Source organism: Capricornis sumatraensis, chromosome 19, assembly GCF_032405125.1.
Source record: "Capricornis sumatraensis isolate serow.1 chromosome 19, serow.2, whole genome shotgun sequence".
In the NCBI taxonomy this organism is placed as follows: Eukaryota; Metazoa; Chordata; class Mammalia; order Artiodactyla; family Bovidae; genus Capricornis; species Capricornis sumatraensis.
The window spans coordinates 32,923,184-32,944,696 of record NC_091087.1 but is presented as its reverse complement, the minus strand read 5'-3'; the positions used below and the strand labels follow the sequence as shown (position 1 = coordinate 32,944,696).

The following is a 21,513-nucleotide window of genomic DNA, read 5'->3' as shown; positions in this document are numbered from 1 at the left end:
AACAGGTGGAAACTGAGATAAAATTCTCATGAATGACAACGGCTTCCTTACACGGGAGAAATCTTGCTCTCAAATTAATTAACAGAGAAGACAATAAACCAAAATCAGGTATTTAGATAGACATATAGATAGATAGATAGATAGATAAATGGTTAAATAGATCATTATTTTTTTGCACTGCTGACAAATATTTGAAACTATGGAGTAGGTGCTGGAGTAGTTGAGAACACCTCAGAGCCTTTATCATATTATCGACAAGCTTTCAAAATCTTTTTAAAGCCATTGGAAATGGCTGGTATTATTGGTGCACAGCAACCACGGTTTATAGTTAGAAGGTCAAAGTTCTGCCATTGTCTCTACTCAAGGCACAAGGACAAGTTCCAAAATCAACTCATGGTAAAAGGTGGAGGATCCGTACTACCAGGAGATAGAAGATGGAAGAGATGACCCACACACCAAGGCAAGAATGGGAGGTCCTTTGGGATACCTTGACTTTCAGATGTTGAGCATACATCATTAGCGAGCAGCCCTCCCATGGCTTGGGGTGGCCACTGAAAGGTCTCCTAGCCTGAAGACCTCGGCCTATTAAGCAAAGAGGTCACTTCATGCCATGGCTGACTTGGCAGTCCAGTACCTTCCTACCCTGGGCATCAGGAAGAAGGTCCGGAATGTTTCCATGAAGATCTGCAACAAAGAGCATCATGATGACTGAAGGGCAAGTATGAAAAGTCAGTAGCCCTTGATTACAGTCAGCAGAGAAGTAAACAGTAACCCCCTATGGAAACATACCCTGTTACTTCACCTGCAATGGTCTAGGAACATGAAGGAAGAGAGAACCCAGGCTTTTCTTTCTCACCTTGCTCTCTCTTAGCTTTCCTTTAAAGAAGTATGTATTAACCATCTCCTCTATAGCATATTCTCCACCATGAATGGAAAGAATCCAACCAATTAATCTTCCTCTTTTTTCTTTTTTTTTGCCTGGAATTCAGTTTGTATCTACTGGTCATCCATTACATTCTTTCAGTAGGAAAAGATATTGCACTTCTTAAAATTCATCTGTGTCATAAAGTCAAAGCTAGTAGGTAGGTAGACATCTTTCTAGAATGAATATTTTCTGAAGACCATCATCACCATTTGCAGAAAAGCCTCCACGATTTCTGTTTCAACAAGTGGTGCCTGACCTGCCACGTGATTTTAGACTACAGAGAAAGATGTCAGAGGTCACGAGCCATTGGCAACATCGCCTCCAGCAGCTCATGATTTCATCGTGCAGATGGGCACGACGATCACCAGAATGACTGTGCACGCAGCCGCAGCAATCAGAGCCGCTATCTTGCAGACCTTGGCTCGTCTGAATTCGGCTTCTTTCCGTTTTAGCAATGAGTCGTAGCCCGGGGTATAAATGTCTTCCATCCAATACTCTAAGTTGTTTGGATTTAAAGATTCTTGAGTCTAAAAGTGAAGAGAAGATGTTAGAAAGATGGTGAATATTTGTAAACAGGTTCATCATCCTTGAAGCATCTCAACTGGTGCTTGAAGCACCTTGAAGGTGTCTGCAACTGAGAGCGGTGTCCAAGCTGCCCACCAGCCCCTCCTGAGATGGACCACCAAGGACTCGGGGTCCTGCACACCCCAGACTGCACCTGCCCCCTCTTACTACAAAGGTCATGATGGTCTCGACACAGGAAAACCCAGAGGTTTTCTGGGGACAAGCAAAACAGGGCCGAGACAAGTGAGAGTCTACACTTCAAGGGTGCACAGCCAAGAACAGGCTGGCCTCACTGTCGGGGAAGCAGGGAGGGTCACTGACAGATATTCTCCACTTACAGTCCTTAAGAACAGAGCTGTTTGAAGAAAGGCTGTTCTATTACTCTGATTCACTTTCCAGTTCTTCAGAAAAAGCCTTTACTGAAAAATCAAAGGCAACTCCCACAGAAGCAGCTCAAACAAAACATAAAATATTTCCATCTCAAACATCTGTCTAAGCAGGTCAGGCCACTGCTCAAAGGCCAGGTCTACAGACCGGCGGCAGACCACCCCCAGGCCAGGTGTGGCATCCCCAGTGGGAGGCCCCTCCCTGACATTCTGTCTCCTGGTCTCCCTGAGATTAACGATTGTCTGCGAGAGAAATATTGTATTTAACCTGTGTTGCCCATGAATCCTGTTCTCCGTGGATGGCTATAATCTATTTTCATAAAGAAAAGCAGTGTTCTCATTTTACAGCAAGCATTTAATAATGTGAGTAGCACATAAAAGCGGCAACACGTTGCGATTCCAAGTTGAGGTCTCCTAAATCTCTGAAACACAAGCAAAATATCCATTTTGAAGATGTTCTCAGATTGGTCAATGCTGATAAAGAGGGGTGTGTTACAAATTATGTACACAGAGAGAGAGAGAATTACAAAACAAATGCTTCCAAAACTTAAAAAAAAAAAAAAACTCAGTGGTTCCAGGTTACTGGAATATTGATGATTTTCTCACCCATGTTAGTTATTCTCCACCTGTCCTTCCAGAGCAGTTCTCTGTTCTTCTCCACCTTGCTCTGCACCCCCCCACCCCACCCAGATCTTGGTCCATATGGATGCATCCCTGGTGGGTTCCCTGGTGGCTCAGATGGTAAAGAATCTGCCTCCAATGCAGGAGACATGGGTTCAATCCCTAGGCCGGGAAGATCCCCAGAGAAGGGAATGGCTACCCACTCCAGTATTCTTGCCTGGAGAACCCCATGGACAGAGGAGCCTGGCGGGCTACAGTCCATGGGGCCACAAAGAGTCGGACACGACTGAGTGAATAACACACACACTGGTGAGTTCAGTTGGTGGAGCACCAGTCCTCAGGATCCCTCTCTGATGGACTACATTTCTATCTGGCACCTGCTTTCACAGCTGTGGGTCCTGGTGGGTTTCAGAAATAGCTCCCATCTTTGGGCCTTCAGATCCAAGGGCAGCATCAGCCTCCCACTCATGCTGGTCCCTGGGTGCTTGCTGGGCTTTAAACCCCACCTACACTGATGCCAACAGTCCCCTCCTCCCATTCCCATCCTTCCATGAGTCTGCCAGCTGCTTCCTGATGGGATGCTGACAGTCCACACACCGTGAACCCCTCTGGCATCTCTATTGCTCTCCTGCTACTAATGGCCTTCTAGTCCTGGGGCCAGCAGATGCCAGCCCAGGAGCTAAATTCAGCCCAACACCTGCCTCTGTACAGCGTGCAAATTAAGAATGGTCCTCAGATTTTTTTAATCACTGAAAAAAAAAAAGAAAAGAAAAATGAAAGTCAGGGATATGTGAAAATCATAGGAAATTCAAATCTCAGCATCAAAAAAGAATGTTTTATCAAAACACAACCATGTCCAGTCATTTATTTAACACAAATTGTCCATGGTTGCTCAAGACTATTATGGGCAGAGCTGACCAGTTGAAGCCTAGGGTGCTGCAGTCCATGGGGTCGCAAAGAGTCAGACACGACTGAGAGACTGAACTGAACCGAGCAGTTGTGATGACGGAGATTGTAAGGACTGCTGGGTCTTAAGGTAGTTTCTCTCTGGCCCTTTAGAGGAGAGTTTGCCAACCTTTGTTCTAGTCTATTCAGCTGTTGTTTAGTCACTAAGTCATGTCCCATTCTTTTGTGACCCCACGGACTGTAGCCCGCCAGGCTCCTCTGTCCATGGGATTTCCCAGGCAAGAATACTGGAGTGGGTTGCCATTTCCTCTTTCACAGGATATTCCCAACCCAGGGATCGAACCCATGTCTCCTGCATTGGCAGGCAGATTCTTTATCATTGAACCAACCGGGAAGCCCTTTTCTGGGTAGATTTGCTTTATGTACTGCGATTCAGTCAGTGAAATAAACTATTTGTAATTAGTTTTTTTCAATAACTGCAAGCTCTCATGACACCCAGTAGCAGAGGGGTGATGCCAAGGTTTCACGGGACCCAGGGAGCATCTTTGATTGACAATTACACCTGCTGAACACTGGAAATGGAAACGGTATCTTTGCTGTATCCTCAAGGTGCCATTGCTGGTGAATTTATATCTCGAAGCCAAGAGACAGAAAGAAGATGATCCAGATGCTGAGGCTGCCCTAAGACAGTATCTGGGTCTCTGCAAAGTGATGGAAACAAGGAGGGTGGTGCCTTTCTGCCTTTACCAAGTTCCCGATACCTATTCTACTTTGCTGCAAACACCCTCAAAAGGCTATGAAACTCCTTGCTGTCTTACATTTTGTGAGACTAGATATATTATCCTCTACTTTTGAAAGTAATGTCACCTGAAGCTCTCTAAAGATCTTCAACTTTTCATAATTTCACCGTTAGTGCTTATAAATATTGGCACTTCAAAATCACATATATCTGTAAGAGCACTTCTCTCAGACTCAGCCTTCCAGACATTAAAAAGATGTTTCTCAATCTATGATTCATTCAGTTAACTGATCATGTCAAGGTCACCCCATGATACTGGTGAGATACTGATTATTCCTCCAGGTGAGTCATTCATACCTCCAGGTCTTCCCTGATTCGTGGCATCCTGATACTCAAAGAGCACAATGTGGTACCCACGGCAAAGTGTTAGGACCACCTCCAGGAGAAAAGAATCCTATACAGCCTGCTTGCCAGCAGGGTGGTGACAGGAGAGGACGTGGCCTGAAGGGTCAAGTGATAAGCAGCAGGCATGTGGACACAAGGTGCAGGAGGGGACAGGGGCCACAATATCTCCAGGGTCATCCTGATAGCACCACCCACCTGACTCTTAGGATTTGGCCAGAGATGCTCCTCCCCATAACTGCTGTCAGTTAGGGACCAACATAAACAAATGTCATTGTGGTCACTTTAGTGACACGAAGCCCCTCTATACTCTTACCACCAGAAAAATGAAATGGTGATGAAGCAACATAAGCTGAAAGAACAGAAGTCTTATTGTTAGAGAGTCTGACAGGAATTCAGACTTGTTGGACCTGCAGCAAATTCTTGAGTTTCTTGGGCCTCAATTTCCTCATTTACCTGCTTGAGATGAATGTCATCACTCCTGCCTGCAAGCCACTGCACGTTGCATGAGACTGTGGTAAAAAAGCACCACACAGGGGCTTCCCTGGTGTCTCAGTGGCAAAGAATCCACCTGATAATGCAAGAGACATGGGTTCAATCCCTGGTTCGGGAAGATCCCATATGTGCAGAGCAACTGAGCCCGTGTGCCCCAACTACTGAGCCTGTGCTCTAAAGCCCACGCATCTCAACTACTGAAGCCCGCATATCCTAGACTTCAGGCTCCACAAGAAAAGCCACCACAATGAGAAGCCTGCACACCACAGCTAGAGAGTACCCCACGCTCACCACAACTGAAGAAAAGCTTGTGTAGCAACAAGGACCCAGCACAACCCAAAATAAATAAATAAACTGTTTTAAAAAACACCATACAGAGTTGATTGATTTCAGCATCCTTTCATCAGCCTAAATACCTTTTCAGTCCCTGATTAATGCCAGGTACTTTAAATACATTCTTCTCATGTCTCACAACAACACCACAAGTTACACATTATCATGGACAGTTAACAGGTGAGGGGACCACAGCTCAAACAGGTGAATGTTCCAGGCTGCACAGCAAAGGAACCCTGGATGAGAACCTGCACTGTGGGAAAACACATTCCTTTTCTCACCACCTTACTGCCCTTCCTACAGACTCTTGGCTTCACAGCGAGGCAATGTCAAGGGATACCTTGCCATACCAGCCTCCACCAGCATCTCCCCAGCTGCCCTTTAAGTGGTGGGGGCATTCAGGGACCTGGAAGTACGTGACTGGCAGCAATAAGACAATGACCTCGCCGCCCACAGATCTAACCGGCAGGTGAAGGCAAGGTGCTTCCCTGCTCCCAAGATGATGCAGACACACAGAGAGACGCAGCGTGGATGGAACCACCAAAATGCAAGTGTGGCCAAAACCCAGCCCTGCCTGTGGTTGAACAGCAAACACACCCTCTAGCCACAACTGCATTCACAGAGTTTCCAGGGGTGGTGCTTACCTGGGGCTGCTCCGTACGGAAACATAATCCATAGCTTGGCTCCCACCAACATGCTTATCCCACGGGCTACATGTGGAAGGAGAAATCAGGCTTGTGTTCCATTAACCAGTTGGGCTCAAGTCTTAGGAGCAAGCATGAGAATCTGCTCTTGGTACGGAGTCTTAAACGCAATGTTAGCAAATTGATGGCCAAGGTCAATCCACGAATGAAGCATTCCTGTTGCTAAATGTTTACAAGCCAATAAGCAACATAGCAATCCCCTGGTTACACATCTCTGCCTTATAATGTATTCAGGTTCAGTGTCCCATGGTGGGGACCAAGGGAGCTGAAGGGGAGGGAGTGAGTGGCTAGGGCATCCTTCATCCATTTCTGCATCCACTGGGGTGTGGCCAGGCTTCCCCTACCTCACCCCACCCTGGGCAGAGAGGCTCACCTGCAGGTCCAGGGCTGTCAGCTTGCCCTTGTCACCCGAATTGCGTGCATACTCCTCGATGGTCCAGGAAGGCTGGCCCCGCTTCACCTCTGCCAGCTCCGTGAGTCGCATGTCCGTGTACAGAGGGTTGCTCTTCATGTGGGCCTTGAGAGAGGCGGGGTAGGGGTGAGGGCTGAACACCTGCTCCACCAGGAAGCCATCCTTGGGCTGCTTGGGCAGGCGGTGCTGCGGGGGGATGTCGTACTGCCTGTCTGCCTGCAGAGGGGCACAGAGAAGTCCAGGAGGCCACACAGATGTGGTCAGATGTCACACTGGGCAGACCCCAGCTTTTCATCACTAGGTGCTGCCCAGGTAGCAAAATGCAGTTATTCATGAGCAAATAGAAGGATTGCCTGTATTGGGGGATATTTACTAGGAAAAGCTTACGACATTAATACTACTCATATGACCCAACATTTCTGTGCCAGAAAGAGACAATTTTATCTAATCTTCACGCCATGGCTACTACTATTAACACACATTATTCTGGTCAGGAAAAGGAGACCAGAAAGCCTCAGTAATTTACTCCAGGGAGCACAGCTGCTAATGGCAGGGAGCTGGAATTTAAATTTAGCATCTGGCTTCAGAAAAGCCTTGCTTAACCACTGCATAGTACCGCCCCCTCTTTCTCTCCTTCCTTCTTTCTTATTTCTGCCACACTATGTGGTATGACAAAATCTTAGCTTCCCAACCAGGGATCAAACCCATGCCACTTGCATTGGAAGCACAGTCTTAACCAGTGGATAACCAGGGAAGTCCCTGCCCCCTCTTTCTATTACCAATTTCCACCTGGTCCTGAGGAGTAAGAGATATGGGTATTTTCTCCAAGGAACTGGCCGAAACCACGGATGACACCCTGCTTCTTTGGATGGAAGAAGCCAAGTCAAAAAGGACATGGTGAGAGCCTCCACTGGTTTTCAGGAACATCTGCTCAGCCTTCAAGACAGGGAACAGTCTGGACCACACTGTGGAGGCAGGAACCTGCCTGACACTGCTGGCATCACTGATGCTCTCAGTCCCTAGTTATGAACCTGGGGCTCTGCTCTCCATGAACCCTGTTATAACACAGGTCTTCTGATACCTTCTAACTTCAGGCCCTCAGATCTCTGCACACATGTCACTTCCTCCAGGAAGCACTCCCTGACCCACCAAGACCAGGTCAGTGCCCACCTATGAGACCCCTTCAGACTGTGTATGGAGCTCATAGCCAGCACTGTCCCACTGAACTATGATGGCCTGTCCATCTGTCTGTCTGTCTCCTCCACTGGACTGTGAGTTCCTGAAGGGCAGAGGACTATCCTGATCACTTTTCAAAGCCACGTTTGGCAAAGTCACACCACTAAGGAGAAGGCACTCCAAGTTTTATAAAAGGGATGGATACAAACACTATGGGGTTTTCCAGGTGGTGCCAGTGGCAAAGAACCTGCCTGCCAATGCAGGAGATGTAAGAGATATGGGTTCAATCCCTGGGTTGGGAAGATTCCCTGGAGAAGGGAATAGGTACCCAGTCCAATATTCTTGCCTGGAGAATCCCATGACAGAGGAGCCTGGTGGGCTACAGTCCAGAAGGTTGCAAAGAGTTGGACACAACTGAGCACATAACACAAGCAAGCTTTTCTGACTTAGAAAGTTACCCACTGCCCACACCTGCCCCCACTGCTTCTACCAAGGAGCTGCTTGTGTTCTAATGCAACAGTTCATACGTATACCTAAGATAGTTTAAAAATAAAAGCTGGTATCTACTCTGCACAAAGATGACTAAAGGAGGGAAATCAGAGACCAGCAAGAAGCCCCTGGGAAGCTTTCAGAGGCTTTTGAATTAAGAGGCCTTAATTCTGGGGGCTAGCCAGCCATCTCATCCTCTGCCACCCCATTCTCCTTTTGTCTTCAATCTTTTCCAGTGTTGGGGCTTCCCTGGTGGCATAGAGGTAAAGAATCTACCTGCAATGCCGGAGACCCAGGTTCAGTCCCTGAGCTGGGAAGATTCCCTGGAGAAAGGGATGGCAACCCACTCCAGTATTCTTGTCTGGAGAATCCTATGGACAGAAGAGCCTGGCAGGCTACAGTCCATGGAGCCAAACAGAATCAGACACGACTGAGCAACTAAACAATGACAAAAACAACAAAGCTGTCACCCAGTTACATGACCTTAAGTGGGCATTACCTCTTTAGACTTCCGATGCCAGTCTTTACTGTCACCAGGACCTCGCTCTTTGATCTCCTCCTCGCTGATGCCCATGCGGTTGGAGTAAGTGATGGTGCGCCAGTCCCTGGGTGAATTGGAGATGCTGGCAATCTTGGATTCTGTGGCACTGTTCTCCTCTGTCAGGGACCTGGAAGACGGCCTGGTGAAGAGGCTTTTTTTTAAGGCCTGGACACGAAGGCTTTCACTGTTGCTCCCACTGGCATCTGAGCAGCACCAGTCAGCTGTGTTCTCCAGCTTGGGCCCGTGGGCAGCCTTGTGGGCACGGAACAACCGGGGCGAGGCGCTCTCGTCAGATGGAGCCTCACTGGTCAGAGAATTGAGGTCAATCTGCACGCTCACCTTCTCGGGCTGCTGTATCTTCTGGTCTAGTTTATTGAGCTTGCCCAGGACCTGGGAGATCTCCTCACGCACACCCGACAGTGACTCGAGCTTCCGTTCAATCTCCCCGATCCTGAGCACCAGCTTGCACACGCTGGTCTTCAGCTCCTCTTCTGAGTGGTGGCTGTTTTCTGGCCGGCTGCCCTTCTCCCCTTGGCCGCTGGGGAGCCCATTGGCGATTCTGGTGAGGTGGTGCTCTGGCGAACTGTCACAGTCCGACTTGTGAAGCTGAGATAGGGACCCCGTGCTGTTGTAGCAGGATGACTGCATGACCCCCGTCGAGCCGCTGATGCTCATGTCATCAAGAAACCGGAAGATGTCGCTGATGTCATCACTGACCACCTCCGAGTCATCGTCGGAATGCTTCACGGCATGCCGGTCACTGTACTTGCCCTGCCCGGGAGTGCACAGGTCCTTGCCTTTTTTGGGCTCCAGCACATGCAGGTCAGTCTGGGTGCCCACGCTGCTGGTGTCTGAGCTCAGCTGCCCACTGGTGCAGCTGATGCTCTTGTCTTTAAACTTTTTGACTGGTTCATGCTTCTCCAGGTCTACAGGAGATGGGATCTCTTTAGATTTGAGCCCATTGGGCTTTGCTGAGTAGCCGACTGGGAGGATGGGCTGTTGATCCTGTGGTGTCAGGTAAGCGGGGCATCTGTCCGGGGTTGGGAAGTTGGGTGTCTGACTGCTGGAATTTGGATAACGGAGCTTCTCCTCGGAGGGGTTTCTGTTGAAAAAGGACCGTTCAAAGTCAGGAACTTCTTCAGTGTTGAGGCTCCAGCTTTTAGCTGGCCAGGGGGTCTGCTTGCCTGATTTGCCAGGACAGCGCCGGGCCTCCTGGGTCCCCATCACTGGAGTGGGTCCAAAATACGTGGAGGCTTGAAGGTCATCTAAGCTCTCGTGCTTTGCCCGCCTCTTGTCAGGAACCGGGGAGTACTCGGGGTTCAGGTACTGGCTGCTGTAGGGCATCTCAAAGCTGTGATGGGGGAAGGGCGTCTTGTGGGACTCCTTGCGGCCCTGGGATTTCCTGTGCTCACTCTCGGCCTTGTTGGCCGGGCTGGCCAACCCGGGGGACACAGCCATCAGGTTGTGAAAGTCCTCTTTGAAGATGTTCCTTTTCTGGACACAGGACTGGACCACAAAGGGCTCGTCGTTGGAGATGAAGGTCTGCTTGATGCCCTGGGGGAGAGGCAGGGAGTCCTGATCAGACATGGACTCACTCTCGAGGTTCATGGGGAAGTAGGTTCTCTGCATCTTGCAGGGCTGAGGGCTGGCCACCGAGTATGGGGCCAGAGCCTGCAGCCTGTCCAGGGAAGCTGCCCGGTTTTTCACGTCTTTGCTGACCCCCAGGAGGAAGTCAGGTTCAGAGGCAGGAATGAACTGTGGACAGTCTTTGCAGTCCACCTTTCTGCACTTGGATGACTGACGGGTGGGGTAGCCCCGGCTGAAAGGCCGGTCACTCAGCTCACAGTTGAGGGGCTCGCACTCTGCCGCGCTGCAGATCTCCATGTCTGAGCGGCACGAGTCAAAAGAGGCATCTTTCTTGTGCATCTTCTGCCAGCCTCCAGGCAGCTTCTCCTTGGCGGCACCCCCATTCATCTGGATCAGGTTGAATATGGTCACGATGTCCGCAGCCACCATGATTTTCTTAGACTGCTGGTTGTTTACAGCACATTTCATCTTGTCTTTGAATAATGTGGCTGGGAAGTTGGGGTCAAGACAGGCTGTATAGAAGAGCACGCTTCTCAGTTTCGCGAGCTGGGACAGATCGAAGCGGGCGCATAGGGATTTGCAGAGGTCCTGGTAGGAGACGGTATTTTGCTTGCTGTCTAATTCCTCCAAGATCTTCACCAAGAAGAGGGACGTTTCCTGGTTGGTCTCCATGGCTTAGAATTTCACAGGCTAGCTGGCGACACTGGAAACTTCGAGTCAGTTCTGCAGGACTGATAATATGGAAAAATAGTACGGAGGGGAAAAGAGGATTAGAAACATCAGTGGAGTTTTAAGTCAAGCTGGTCCTGAACCACGTAAAGAAATGCAAGGAAAGACTTTTTAATGCTTAGAAATGTTGTAAATGCTTTAAAAATATTTGTAAAATACCACATTGTAATTCCATTCCAAGGAACACTGGTCCTGGAAACTGGGAAATCTAGATTTTCGTCTTAACCTATTAATTAGCACTTAGATGCTGGGCAAGGGCTTTCAACTTTCTGGGGAACTACCTAAATACATTATGAATGACTAAAGGAAATCTACCTAAAGAAATTAAGGATGACTTTAATTTTGCGTTAAAATGTTCACTGTGTACATGTGCAACTGATTCACTTTGCTGTACACCTGAAACACAACAATGCAAATCAGCTATGCTCTAATAAAATATTCTTTTAAATAGTTACAATCATAAAAAAGATGCTCATTACAATGGTAATTATAATAATGAAAAATAAAACATCTTAAATATCTGAATATTCAGTTCAGTTCAGTTCAGTCGCTCAGTCGTGTCCAACTCTTTGCGACCCCATGAATCACAGCACGCCAGGCCTCCCTGTCCATCACCAACTCCCAGAGTTCACTCAAACTCACATCCATCGAGTCCGTGATGCCATCCAGCCATTTCATCCTCTGTGGTCCCCTTCTCCTCCTGCTCCCAATCCCTCCCAGCATCAGAGTCTTTTCCAATGAGTCAACTCTTCGCATGAGGTGGCCAAAGTACTGGAGTTTCAGCTTTAGCATCATTCCTTCCAAAGAAATCCCAGGGCTGATCTCCTTCAGAATGGACTGGTTGGATCTCCTTGCAGTCCAAGGGACTCTCAGGAGTCTTCTCCAACACCACAGTTCAAAAGCATCAATTCTTCGGCACTCAGCTTTCTTTGCAGTTCAACTCTCACATACATATGTGACCACTGGAAAAACCATAGCCTTGACTAGATGGACCTTTGTTGGCAAAGTAACGTCTCTGCTTTTCTTCCAAGGAGTAAGCATCTTAAAGTACACTATGATATACAGTGATTTCTTACAAGCATTAAAACTACATTAATGTAGGACTTCCCTGGTGGTATAGTGGATAAGAATCCTCCTATCAATGCAGAGGATATGGGTTAGATCCCTGGTCCGGAAAGATTTCACATGCTGTGGAGCAACTAAGCCCCCACACCACAACTAGTGAGCCCCCATGCCCTGAGACTGTGCTCTGCAACAAGAGAAGTTACTGCCATGAGAAGCCAGTGCACCACAATGCAGAATAGACTCTGCTCATTGCAACTAGAGAAAGCCTGTGCACAGCAACAATGACCCAGGGCAACCACAAAATAAATAAATTACATTAATGTATATCCTTACAATGGAATACTACTCATTAATAAAAAGGTACAAATTACCAGTACATGTAGTAAATGACATGAATGAATCTGAAATGTATGGTGCTTGAATGAAAGAAGCCAGACTCAAAAGGCTACCTATCATGTGGTGATTTTGTCGCTAAGTCATGTCCACTCTTATGAATCCACGGACTGTAGCCTGCCAGGCTCCTCTGTCCATGGGATTTCCCAGGCAAGGATACTGGAGCGGGTTACCATTTCCTTCTCCAGGGGATCTTCCTGACTCAGGGATCGAACCCTGAAGGAGATCGAATCTCCTTCACTACAGGCAGATTCTTTATCAACTGAGTCACCAGGGAAGCCCCTCTTATTATACGGTTCCATTTTTGTTATATTCTGAAAAACAGATCCGTGGTTGCCAGACACTGGATGTGAAGCAAGGTGTAGGCAAAACTCCATTCTGGATGATGGAGCTCTTTCACATCTTGATTGGAGTGGTGGTTACATGTCTCTTTGCATTTGTCAAAACTCATAGAACTGTGGGCTAAAACGTGTGAATTTTACTTATGTAAATTATATCTTAATTATAAAATTACACATTGGAGACTTTTGATGACAAAGGAAAACTGAGGAATGACATTCTGAGTGAAAATGTAAAAATGAATCTGTATCTGTAGTAAGATCTTAATTATATAAAATTATATCTTTTTGGAAATGAAACTGAAAGAAAATAATATACACTAAAATGTTAATGGCTGTTACCTTTGGATTGCAAATATAGATTTTCATTCTGAATTAGTCATCTTTGTTTCTCAATATTTTATTATGCAAATTTTCAAACATACAGCAAAGTTGAAAGAATTTTACAGTGAACACTCATATAACCACCATCTGGATTCCACCATGAACATTTTACTATATTTGCTTTATCACGTATCTATCCATCTACCCTTCATGAAGCCATCTTATTTTTTTAAATGCACTTCAAAACAAATTGCAAACATCTGTGCACCTCCTCCTAAAGATTTCACTGTGCCTATAATTAACCTAAGTCCAATAATTGTTTACAGTTTCTCTTTTATTAATAAGATTTACATACAATGAAGTATACAAAATTTGTGTGTATTTGCTGAAGTTGTAACAAATGTGTGTGCCTGTGTTAAAAGCAAAACCCCTATAAGATCTAGAATGTTCCCATTGCCCCCAAAGTCCCTCATATCCCTTCCCATTCAATGACAGTTCTTATTTTTTATAGGTAATGTTAATATTTTCTTCATAATTTTCCTTCTTTTCCAAAATTCCTACCCACACATTATCTTTTGCCATCACCAAATCAACACAGGAGATGTTAAGAGATGCGGGTTTGATCCCTGGGTTGGGAAGATTCCCTGTAGGAGGGCATGGCAACCCACCCCAGTATTCTTGCCTGGAAAATCCCATGGACAGAGGAGCCTGGAGAGCTACAGTCCATAGGGTTGCAAAGAGTCGGGCATGGCTGAAGCGATTTAGGACACATGCATACAAACAATAATTAATCTTATTTTGAAGTGGAAAGAAAAATCTACATTAATGAAACTTGGATGGAAAAATGAAAAACATCAAGCCAAAAGCTTAACAAAGCATTACAAGAGAAAGTAAACTTCTCATGGATAAATATGGACCCAATTTCTGAGATTTATAAGGAAATATCAAATTACACATGAGAACCTTGCCAGTCACTACTTAGCAAAGGCATTTTGATGATTGACTTATAGATTGTCAAGTTGACCTGGCCCATACACAGGCATGGAGCTTCCCAAGTGGTGCTAGTGATAAAGAACCCGCCTGCCAGTGCAGGAGGGGCAAGAGACGTGGATTCAGTCCCTGGGCCAGGAAGATTCCCTGGAGAAGGAAATGGCAACCCACTCCAGTATTCTTGCCTGGGAAATCCCATGGACAGAGGAGCCTGATGGGTTACAGTCCATGGGGTCACAAAGAGTGGGACACAACTGAGAGCACACACACACACAGAGCCTGTTTTCTAGGAGAACAGTGTCTTTTTTAGGGGTTAACTTTCAGCTGCTCTGGACCACGGGTTCTCTCTCCATCCTGAAGGCAGTGCTCCCAATGAGAATCTATACCCTCTCTCCATGAACGTCTGCAGGGACATGCAGAGATGAGTGGCCTGGATTTTCTTGTATGGAAAAGGCAGTTGAGCCCTGAGAGGCTCTGCTCCTGCCCAGAGCAAGTCACAGGGAAACCCCCATTTCCCCACACAGCTCTCCTTCCCTGCCCCATCTGCCCACTTCGTCTGATGGGAGTGCTGTGTGTCAGGATGTTCTGGTTTGTTCCAGGTGGGGACAACCTGCCAAGCTCAATCTTCAAGGAAACAGGCACAGAAACCTGAGCAGGGGACAAATGAATATAAATACTGAGGGAAGAGCAATTACAACTCAGGCACATCAGATTTTATATACAGGGGACACAAAGCACTTTCAGAAATTCTAGAATTATTTCAGAGATTTCTAGAATTTTTGTAACAATCTTAGGAGGCTTCTTTCACTATAAGTTTCTAACAGACCAGCAAACAAGTTCGGAGCCCTGCAAGTAGCAAGCAGGAGTAACAAGGATCCTCAGAGCTGGACTTGCAGTCCAACCCCATGGACCTCGCCCAAACCCAAGACCCCACTTTCCTGCGAGATTGTCTCAACTTTCTATTCTACTTTATGTGGTGAAAATTCTACTAATCACAGGTCAAATAAGAACTTGGAAAATCAAGCCCCAGCATCTCCTGAAGTGAATAAAGGCAACACAAGTGGGATCTGTCTAAACCAGAGTTGTTTTCTATTAAGACTGAAATTTAGGGGATTATGAATGGCTGGCAGGGTAGGCAGCTGCCCCTGTGCCAATGGACACATGCCTGCTGCGTGTTTAAGATGATTAATCACTGCAGAGAAATCCATGTAGATTTTCTACAATGTGCCAATGAATGCCAGAGAGGAATAAGGAGCAAAAGAGAGGCCAATGGAAAAACAATTTCTGGGCTCAGTGACAGTGCAATAGGATCCGGCCTGCAGCACTCAGTCCCTGGCAGCTACCTCCTCAGGTCACAAAACAGCTCTGCAGTGTGGGAAGAGTGCTCCCATTTAGCAGATGAGGAAACTGAAGAGAGGGGAGGGAATGTGAGCTGCCTGGGGCCCAAATGGACCACAGCCTGGGTTGAGGATGCTATGGGCAGAGTAGGTAGGCTCTGTCTTGTGCCAGGAGGAGGGAAAGCATCACTGCCAAGGGACAGAAGTGAACTGGTGTGGGGGGGATGCTGAGCAGGATGGGTACTTCAGCCAGACCACCTACTATGTGCCGGGGCTTCACACAGAACGTCCACAGCAGCCTGGAGAGTGCAGCATCACCACTCGGACACCTGTGCAGAAGGATGAGGGAAATGAGGCCAGAGGGAGAAGGAAATGCCAGGTCTGAAGCCAAACTTGCTGAATGCTGGATCTTGGATGCTTCTCTTAGTGATGACAGAGCAAAGAGGAAATATCAGCCCGAGATCGCTGGGGGCTAAGCGAATCTGCCGTGGAAGGTCCACAGGTGTGTGCACACGGAGACATACACGCAGTCACACATAGAGACACACACAGACACACTCATACTCTCACACACACACTCATACATGTTCACACACAGAGATACACAGACATGTTCATACACTCACACACATTCATACAGACACTCTCATACATGTTCACACACAGAGACATATATACATAGACACACATTCACAGACACACCCATACACTCACACACATTCACACAGAGACACACACTCAAGACACTCAACACACATTCATACAGATACACTCATACAATCATACATGTTCACAGAGACACACAGACACACTTATACACTCACATTCACATAGAGACATACTCACAGACACACTCACATACTCACACATGTTCACACCCAGAGACACACACCCAGACACACTCAAACATTCACACACATTCATACATACAAGTCATCTGAGCAATAGTATGTACACTGAGCAAGGGACCACCGTGAGCCCCCAGGCCAAGCCCCTCCCCCTTACAGACTGGAAAATAGGGGAAAGCACCATCATTTTTCAAAACTACATGGAGAGCGAGTGGTATAATCAGCCCCGGGTCGCAGGGCTCCTGACACCTTGCCATTTTCACAAGTGTCTGTGTAGAAACTGTCAGGCCTCAGAGAAGCAGAAACCAGAGGCTGGGGACCTCGGGAGAGTGAGATGAGTCCCAGCCACTGGGAAAGGCCAGTTTTGCCAAGGACACACCATCGGCAATGGCCTCGAAGACTGGAGTGGGGAGGGTGTATGATGGTCTGGAGGAAGGAGACGGAAGACTCCAAAGCAGAGGGCAGAGGCATGTAGGGGTGACGTGGTAGAGTCTGTCTGTATGGTCAGGATAAGCAAGGGGGCATCCAGAGAAGGCAGGGTGCTCAATCTGGGCTAGGTGTCTGGACTCGATTCTGCAGGCAGCGGAAGCTGGGAGCAGCGACAGAGCAGGTGCCAGAAGGGCTGGCCCTGCAGCGCAGATGAGCGTCTGCCCACAGGATGCACAGACTGGGGCCCACATTCTCTAGTCTGCAACTCCTCCTGCATACACACAGCCAGGAGAACTCCAGGCTTTTCCATCTCCGGACACATGGCTGTTTCCACCACACATCTACAGCTTCGGGAAGGGCCGGAACCAGATTCTGGACTTTTCCCCACTCCCTCATGATGCCATGTGTGACTCTCATGTTGTGCTCCAGCTTGACTAATGCAGCTGTCCAGTCTACGAGGCTCAAATGAATGTCCACCTTTTCATAACCTTATGCATTTGTAACTGCTCAAAGTGTTGACATCAGATGATCAAAACGGAGAAGAAGAAAAGGACATGATTTAGGACTATAACTTGCAGAACTGCCACATGAATCTTCGGACAGAAGACAAGCTCTCTGAATTTCATCTCCACCGACTCCCTTAAAGCTTTCCTCTTTCCTTTGCCAACCAATCCAAAAATCCGATGAGGACAAATGATACAAACCTTGAGCTGGAGGAGCGAAACTTGGTTATAAGGTGTTCTTATTAATGTTTTCCCAGATGCAATGACATATTGATCTTTCCAACACTGAAACAATGTGCCAAGATGCAGTGTGGGCACAGTGTCCTCACTTTACACTCATGAAAAGCACGACAAAGAGAATTTCTCTGCAGCATCTGGGTACTGGCCTGGCTTGTTGTTTTGGATTTTGGTGTTTTTTCCCCAGGATGATGGATGCTACTGTGATTCAGTGAAACTCTGGATTCAATGAAACTATTAAAAGAAGGCATTCATCTAGGAATCTAAAATTTATGGATGGGAATTTCTACCTCCCTTGTGTCACCTGCAATAAATTTCTAACTGAAAGGACGCCCCTTTCTCCCTTCACGGCAGTTTTCCTCCACAAAACTGCTAAAGAGGGCAAGTAAAAATTACAAATAAGATGACAGAAATGTTTCCAAATACATCATACAGAATAAATGTGAACACGCTAAATTTACTGGTTTTGTTGTTGTTGTTCAGTTGCTAAATCACTAGGTTGCTTTGTGACCCTACGGACGGCAAAATGCCAATCTTTTCCTGTCCTTCACCATCTCCCAGAATTTGCTCAAACTCATTTTCATTAAGTCAGTAATGCCACGTAACCATCTCATCCTCTGTTGTCCCCTTCTCCTCCTGCCCTCAATCTTTCCCAGCAAAACGTAGTCCTTTTCCTGATAAAAAAGTGGTCTACTGGATAAGGGGATGGCAAATCACTTCAGTATTCTTGCCTTGAGAACCCTGTGAACAGTATGAACAGTATGAAAATTTACTGGTTAAAAGACTGTGACTCTCAAAGTGGATTAAAAAAAAAAACACAACTGCAGTCAAATGCTACCTATAATAGGTATACCTAAATGCTGTCACAGGAAGGATGCAAGCATGCCAATGGGATAAGAAAATATCAGTCAAAACCAAATCAGAATATAGTTGGTAGCTTTTACAGGCAGATTGGTATAATAGTTAAAGGTCATAGACTCTGGAGCTCAATCGCTTAAGTTCAAATTAAAGCTCTTCCACTTACAAGCTGTGTGACTTGAACAAATTCTCTTTGTCTCAGTTTCCTTGGCTGTAAAATGGGAATGATAATAGTATCTACCTCTTTTTATATGTATTAGTGTCTGGTGAACATTAAGTAATTTGGCAATAGTGGTAAGGCTCAAGTTAAACAAGGGATTCCCTAGTGGCTCAGATGGTAAAGAATCTGAAGCAATGCAGGAAACCTGGGTTCAATTCCTGGTCCAGGAAGATCCCCTGGAGGAGGGCATGGCAACCCACTCCAGTATTCTTGCCTGGAGAAACCCATGGACAGAGGAGCCTGGTGGGCTACAGTCAATGGGGTCCCTAACAAGAAGGACATGACAGAGCAACTAACATTTTATATAAAAAGGAAGGTACACAAACATATATGGAAATGATTCATACCATGTTTAGCAGAGGGTTTCCTTTGGAGAGAAAGAAGGGGAAGGAAAAATGCAGTTTAAGGTCTAAAATTAAATCTCAATGTTAAGAGCTGTCTTGTAAGGATCTAGTCACAAGTTCCTCTCCCCACTCTGCTCCCAGATAGGATCCTGGAGCGAGACAACTCTCCTCGTCAAGGGAATCTGGCAGTCTCTACTTATCCCCAAGCAGCAAGTGTTGGTACCCTGCAAGCCCAGGGATATTCAAATAAGACAATCACAGCCTCCCATGGAAACCAGGGGTCCCCTCACCCCTTTGTTACTATGAAGCCTGCCCTCAACAGACCATGCGTGTTCACTCAGCTCCTGAGTCAATCCCTGTGTGGTCCTGAATGATGTGCTGTGTCCTCCCCCTAGACTATGAATTATGTGGTTAATGAGCTGCTGTTGGTAGAGAACAGACTTATGGACATGGGTTGGGTAAGGAAGGAGAAGGTGGGCTGAATGGAGAGAGTAGCATGGAAATATATACACTACCATATGTAAAGGGCTTCCCTGGTGGCTCAGATGGTAAAGAATCCGCCTACAATGCAGGAGACCCGGGTTTGATCCCTGGATCAGGAAGATCCCCTGGAGAAGGGAATGGCTACCCACTCCAGTATTCTTGCCTAGAGAATCCCAAGGACAGAGGAGCCTGGTGGGCTACAGTCCACAGGGTCTCAAAGAGTTGGACACAACTGAGTAAGCACAGAGGGGTGGGAAGGGGTGGGAGGTGGTAGGGAGGTTCAAGAGGGAGGGGACATATGTATACCTATGGCTGATTCAGAAACCAACACAATATTGTATGGCAGAAACCAAAACAATATTGTAAAGCAATTATCCTTCAATTAAAAATAAATAAATTTAAAGGAAAAATTAAGCTGCTGTCAGGACTTTCATGGGATCATGAAAGCACAGGATTAAGACTCTGTGCTTCTAATGCAGAAGGCATGGATTCAATCTCTCCTAGGGGAACTAAGAGCCCACATGTGTGAAGTGCGGCCAAAATTAATAAATACACAAAATAAAAAAATAAGCTGCTGTCAGTCTTCTCTGTCCAGAGTCAGACGTCAGGTGACCGTATCCATAACCCTAGGGAGGGAATCCGCCTTCTCCAGTGGGGTGAATAGCTGGCGATCAAGCAAAAGGATGAACAAGTAGATCTTGAACTACCACTTATTCTTTAAAAAAACTTGCACACAAGCAAACATGACAAAATGTTAATGCCTATTTAATCTCAATGGTACATGGATGTCTCTTGGGTTATTATCTGTACATTTCTGCATTTTTAAAAATAGGTACTAATTTAAAAAGAAAGTCAATTTTAAAAACTAAAAAAATAAGTTCCCACTTGGACCTCCTGTCAAAATGGAGCAGAAAAATTTCATAAATAAGGCTGTAAAAGGTAACTACTAATTAACCAGTTTTTGTTACTATGTTTTGCTGTTCTTGCATTTTTACAGTGAGAAGTCTGTGTCTTAGAAGGAACATTGAATAGTTACTTGCTTTATTTTAATTAATTAAGAATTCTGGATCTATTTGGATAGACAAATTCTGAAGTTTCCTATAAAGCTCCTATAACCATAATTTGACAGATAAATCAATGGAGCAAGATAAAAAGACAAGAAAGAAACAAAGGGAAGTTGCTCAGTCATGTCCAACTCTCTGCAACCCCATGGACTGTAGCCCACCAGGCTCCTCAGTCCATGGGATTCTCCAGGCAAGGGTACTGGAGTGGGTTGCCATTTCCTTCTCCAGGGGATCTTCCCGACAAGAGGCATACACAAATGTAGCTAAGGATTCATTCCATGATGAAGGTGGCATTTCAAGTCAATGAGAAAATAATGGTTTATTCAGTAAAATATGTCCATTGCTTCTGCTAAGTCGCTTCAGTCGTCTCCGACTCTGTGTGACCCCATAGACGGCAGCCCACCAGGCTCCCCTGCCCCTGGGATTCTCCAGGCAAGAACACTGGAGTGGGTTGCCATTTCCTTCTCCAATGCATGAAAGTGAAAAGTGAAAGTGAAGTCACTCAGTCCTGTCTGACTCTTTAGTGACCCCATGGACTGCAGCCTACCAGGCTCCCCTATCCATGGGATTTTCCAGGCAAGAGTACTGGAGTGGGCTGCCATTGCCTTCTCTGAAACATTGGTTAACCAAGTGTAAAAAATTAAGTTAGCACTTATTCCTTGCCATATACAAAAATAAATAACAGATTAAATGAAAAGAATAAAATCTGAGTCAGGACTTAGGTGAGTTTGTGAAAAGATATTTCCACACAACATTCTAAAAGTTGAAACCATGATGAAAACGATTGATCAATGTGGATAAATGAAAATGACTTACCATGTCAATAAACATCACAGAAATTGAAAAAAAAATAGAGTGCAGTAATTTTTTGCATATCATAGAAAACTCTAAATATCAGTAAGAAAGAATGAACAGTCCCAGAGACAATATTCAAAGAGAGAAAGGCAAAGGAAAAAATGGGCAACATTATAAGAAACAGTTATATAATTTATTATGTAATATATATATAAAACTTATGTAAATATAAATTATATAATTTATATAAATATATAAAGAATTATAATAAATTCT

At 46.0% G+C, this 21,513-nt stretch overlaps 1 protein-coding gene across 1 annotated transcript; it reads right to left on the bottom strand.

Annotated features, from left to right (window-relative positions):
* Positions 1–1,254: 1,254 nt before the first annotated feature.
* MINAR1 (membrane integral NOTCH2 associated receptor 1) lies at positions 1,255–10,952 on the bottom strand. The gene is made up of 3 exons (XM_068990843.1): positions 8,652–10,952; positions 6,449–6,703; positions 1,255–1,452 (listed from the first exon to the last, which is right to left on the bottom strand). Exons 1-3 carry the CDS (start codon positions 10,950–10,952, stop codon positions 1,255–1,257), a joined length of 2,754 nt encoding a protein of 917 aa, XP_068846944.1.
* Between the last annotated feature and the right edge of the window lie 10,561 nt (positions 10,953–21,513).